Below are 4,760 nucleotides of genomic sequence, written 5' to 3'. Positions count from 1 at the left end.
AGTTTGAGAGGGTACTTTCTAGAAGCATAGTATAGTAGAGAGATATATTTTTTTTAAAGGTATGCAATTTTTAGGCTTTTCTGGATTTCTTCAAATTACTGAAAGTGTTTATTTCCCACTACTTTAATTTGTATCTTGAGACTTCTTTCCTGCTCGTGACCATGTCTTCCTCTTTACAGCCAATGGGAGTTTCAGAGGCCTAGAGGGTCAGGTGCCTTTCTTTACTATTCAATTAGATAAATCCTTATTACTTGAATGATTCACTGAAGAATAACAAGTAGATCAATCATGTAAGATTTTTCCAATCTTGATAATAGCCCCCATCTAGAATACATGCATAGTTTTACAAGAAAACGATTGCAGTATCTAAGTGCTAAAATAAGTTTTGTTTGGAGTTAGAGTAAGAAAAAAATATTTGTAAAACACACCTAAAAATTTAATCTAGGATTATATCAAAGTAGTAAGAATTATACCTAACAGTACTGGTCAGGATGAAAGCAAATCTGCCTGTTAAAAATCTGACCACTGATCAAAGCTTTCCATTTCAGCCTTCATCAACCGCTTTGAGTGACTCATCAAATCAGCCTTACCCAAAAAGTCAATACTGAGAAACCAGGTAAGCCAATAAATAGTCCTTTCAGTCACACAATTGCTACCACTCTTGAGAACACAGTAAAGCATTTTATTGTTTATACTCATTTTCATTTACACATAGGAAGAACAATCAATGCAGTTCTATCACAGCAGGTGGACCATATTCCAAAACTCTAACTTCGACTGCTGAATAGGCATAGACCTGTCTTAAGGTCTGATCAGAGAAGGAGAAAAAAAAAAAAAAAAAAAAGAGGGAAGTTGGGACGAGAGTAGTTTCACTAGCATCAGTTAATTCATGATTCATGGGTATTTATTTTGCAGGTGATATATCTCTTCTGAAAGAGATTAGAAGAGAACTTCACTTTACGAAATACACTAAATAATGTAATTACTTAGAGAATTCTAAATTTCGCAGTGGTTCATGCAGTAAGGGTGTGCAACTGACACAAAATGGAAAACATGGTTACAACATCAAACTGCTACTTCTACTCCCAGCTGGTTTATGGAAGAGGTCATTGGACTTCTTGATTTCTGCTCTTGTGTTACAGAGTAGAAGCAAGAAGTATTTATTTCATAAAGGCAACTATGAGGACAGACTACAGATATGCAGTGCAGTTGAACAGGTCTACAAGTCTTGTTTCTACAGCATTTGCTATTGTTTTGAAACACTAACTTTTGCACACTGTCACTTCTCACACATGTTCAGCTGAAGGAGTCATTTACAGAATTTACTGTGAATGCTCCTATTTTAAATGCTTCTTTTTTCTCCTCTTGGCCTCATAAGTGAGGGGAGCAACTCTTTCCACTGAAAGAAAGAAATTACAGGTGTGCAGAAGTACAACTATGCTACCAACACAGACAGAGACAACTGTGCTCTTGTGCACACCCCTACAACCGGCCGGAGAACAAATTAAGAAGTTAAGCCTGCAAAATAAATGGAGTTTACTCTCAAACTTTTTCTTCAGTCCAGATGAATTATAGACCTTGATTCGAGGCTGCCCTCTTTTTTTGCAACTGATCTGCGTGACTATTGGAACAGCATCTCTGCCAAAGTCATTACACTGAAATGCAGAGCTGAGCAGTTTGGTGGCAGTATGTATTGACGTTTTTGCAGCATCATGAGTCTGGCAACTGGGCTTGGGGAAGTTTCAAGCAGTGGGTCTTTACAATAGCAACTTGATTCTGCAGACAAAAAGCAAAAGATTGGCAGAATTATTAAAGTATCACAACAAAGGCAAGTACAGAACGTGGCGCTGAGTTCAGCAAAGAGCTGGCAGCCGCTTTTGCCAGAGGCGCGGCGAGGCGCTGCCTTTCGCCTGCGAAGAGAAACGGAGAGGTGTCGAGTCCTCCACGGTGGCCAAGAGGCAGCTTTCCTCTCGGGATGCCCGCTCCCCGCCGGCTCTGCTTCCATCAGGAGCAGCCGGAGCCGTAAGGAGGCCAGAAAGTAGGCTGAACTTTACAAGCAGCCTTAACCTGGGGCCTGTCCTATCTTCCTTAGTTTCCAAAAAAAAAAAAAACCAACAAAACACCCAAACAAAAAGCACCACCAAAACCCAGGGGAAAAAAAAAACCACACCACACCCAAGCAAGGAAGAAAAACCCCAACAAACAAACAGAACAAAAGACAAACCCACCAAACAACCCGAAAAAACCACAAAATAAATAAAAAAACCAAACGCGAGCTGGAGACAGGGCTGCATCCGACTCGCTGCCGGGGGCGGGGGGGGGGGGGGCGGCACCGGGGGGCGCTGGCACGGCAGGGGGGCCGTGCCCCGGCCCGGCGCTCGGCAGCCGGGTTGGAAAGCAAGTGCCGTTTAGCACTAATTGGTCTAAACACGGGCATTAGCATACGAAATGGAGGCAGATTCGTTTAATCGGTGGAATAAAAAGCAGATTGCCGTGAGTCACTCCCCGCGAGCTGGGGGGGGGGGGGGGGGGGGGGGGGGAGAAACCACACACACACTGAAATGCCAGGAGCGTGCAGCATCGCCGCTGTTCGCCGCCGCTTGCAAAGGGGCTGCACACCAGCAAATCGGGGGGTCCCGCCTCCTCCCCCCCCCCAGCTCCCGCTCCCCCCCTCCCCCCAAGCCCTCCCGCCCCGAGCACCGCGGCTCGCCGGGGCGGGGGCGCGCACCTACCTGTGGCGTCGGGCACGGGCGTGCATGGGGGCAGCCCCGCAGAACACATCACATTCAAAATGTTCAGCTTGTGCATCGGAAACGTATGAGTTTGTGGAAAGCTTGTTTGAAGTCTTCGTTAGACATGGTATAGATGATGGGGTTGATGAGGGAGTTGAGATATCCAAGCCACGTGAAAAAGTCAAAGATGGCCATGTGGAACCAGCAAGCGTCCTTGCAAATAGGCAACACCAGGCTGATGATGAAAAAGGGCAGCCAACAGACGATGAAGGCTCCTAAAATAATCCCTAAAGTCTTTGTAGCTTTCCGCTCTCTAGCGGCTGTGAGCTTCTTCTTCTCCAACAGAGCATCCGAGACCTTCACCTTCACCTGGTTCATGTACACGGGAGAGCCCGTCTCGCTGGATCCCTCGGGGGCCTTGGAGTTTATGGACGTGACGGAGGAGGACGAGCCCGGGGAGTCCGTGATTAACTGAGCCCGCGTTAGTCTTTTACCCGCTTTCTTTGGCGTCTGCTTCAAAATCCGCGATCTGGCTTCCACGTAGATCCTCCCGTAGAGGGCTATCAGCAGCAGAGTGGGGAAGTAGAAGGCTCCCACCGTGGAGTACACGGTGTAGAGGACGTGGTCCGTGTTCACCGCACAGCGAGAAGCTTCCTCGGCCTTTGCCTGCCGCCAAAACAAAGGGGGCATGGAGATGCAGATGGAGAAGACCCACACCAGAGCGATCATGCCGGCTGCCCGCTTGGGAGTCCGTTTCGTGGAGTACTCGACGGCGTCGGTGATCGCCCAGTAGCGGTCCAGGGCGATGACACAGAGGTGCAGGATGGACGCCGTGCAACAGGTGATGTCCGAGGACAGCCAGATATCGCAGACGACCTGGCCCAGCGTCCACTTGCCGGTCACAGTGTACATGGTGCTGATGGGCATGACGAGGATGGAGACGAGGAGGTCGGTGACGGCCAGCGAGGCGATGAGATAGTTGGCCGGCGTGTGGAGTTTCCTCGTCTGGTAGACCGTGGCGATGACAAAGGCGTTGGAGAGCACCGTGGCCAGGGTGACGAGCGCCAGGACGACGGCGAGCACGATCTTCCCGGAGAGGGGGGTGGCATCCTGGTAGATCCCTTCCTTGGCGCTGCAGTTTCGGTAAGAATCGTTGGCGGGGAGCAGCGGCGCCTGGCAGGGGCCGGCCGGCTCCATCCCTCCGCGGCCGCCGCCCCCGCAGACGGCGGGGCTCGGCGCGGCGCGGCACGGCGGGGCCGCTACCCCGGCAGGACCCCGTCGGCGCCGGGGGAGGGCTGCAGCATCCCCGCGCCGGCACCACCTCCCGCCCGCCCTTCCGGGAGCACCGAGCGGGCTCCGCGGAGCCTCACGCCCCGCGGGCAAGGGAGCCGGGCAAACCCGGGGCCAGGCGTGCCCGCTCGCCCCGCCAGCTCATTTCCCCGCCGCCTCCCCGCCGAGCGCCAGCCCCGGGCATGGGGCTCCCGCCCCGGCCACCCCTAGGCGCAGCCCCGCCGCCCGCGGCTCCGCACCGCGTCTCGACGGGCGCAGCGGCAGCGGCGGCGCCGCATGCCCGCGGGAAGCGGCCTCGCCCCCCGGGCTGCGGGTGCGACGGCGGGGGCTGCGAGGGCAGCGGAGCCGCCCCGCCGGGCCCTGCCTTCACACGCAGCCCGCCGCAGCAAGTTTGCAGCCGCCGCCGCGGGTGCGGGAGGAGCAGGAGGAGGAGGAGGAGGAAGAGGAGGGTCCGCGGGAGGCAGGGGGGGAGACCACCTCCCATGGTGCCCCGCCGCGGGCCATGCTGTCGGGGCCCGGCCTCGGCCCAGCGCCGGCGGCCACGGGCAGGGGCCGGTGTGAGGGAGCGGTGAGCAGCCGCCGCCCCTTATATAGCGGGCGGCGCGGCGCGGCTCCGCCGGCACCGAGCAACCGGTGCCGCTCCCGGGCGGGCTGCCCGCCTGCCCGCGGAGGAGGAGCCACCGCCTCCCCCGGCCCGCCCTCCCGCACCCACCCGCCGCCCGACGGGGGGGGCCCGGC

At 54.7% G+C, this 4,760-nt stretch overlaps 1 protein-coding gene across 1 annotated transcript; it reads right to left on the bottom strand.

The window, feature by feature from the left end:
* Window positions 1-661: 661 nt before the first annotated feature.
* On the bottom strand, window positions 662-3,947 carry HTR1B (5-hydroxytryptamine receptor 1B). The gene is made up of 2 exons (XM_005434977.3): window positions 2,733-3,947; window positions 662-1,776 (listed from the first exon to the last, which is right to left on the bottom strand). The coding sequence occupies exon 1, from the start codon at window positions 3,927-3,929 to the stop codon at window positions 2,796-2,798; it is 1,134 nt and encodes a 377-aa protein (XP_005435034.1). The 5' UTR covers window positions 3,930-3,947; the 3' UTR covers window positions 662-1,776; window positions 2,733-2,795.
* Window positions 3,948-4,760: the final 813 nt, after the last annotated feature.

This window comes from Falco cherrug, chromosome 6, assembly GCF_023634085.1.
Source record: "Falco cherrug isolate bFalChe1 chromosome 6, bFalChe1.pri, whole genome shotgun sequence".
NCBI lineage: Eukaryota > Metazoa > Chordata > Aves > Falconiformes > Falconidae > Falco > Falco cherrug.
Note: the sequence above shows the minus strand (reverse complement) of the source record. Positions and strands in the feature narration are given on the sequence as shown.

Coding starts and splice junctions, on each gene's coding strand:
- HTR1B (XM_005434977.3), bottom strand. CDS start 3,929: ATGGAGCCGGCCGGCCCCTGCCAGGCGCCGCTGCTCCCCGCCAACGAT.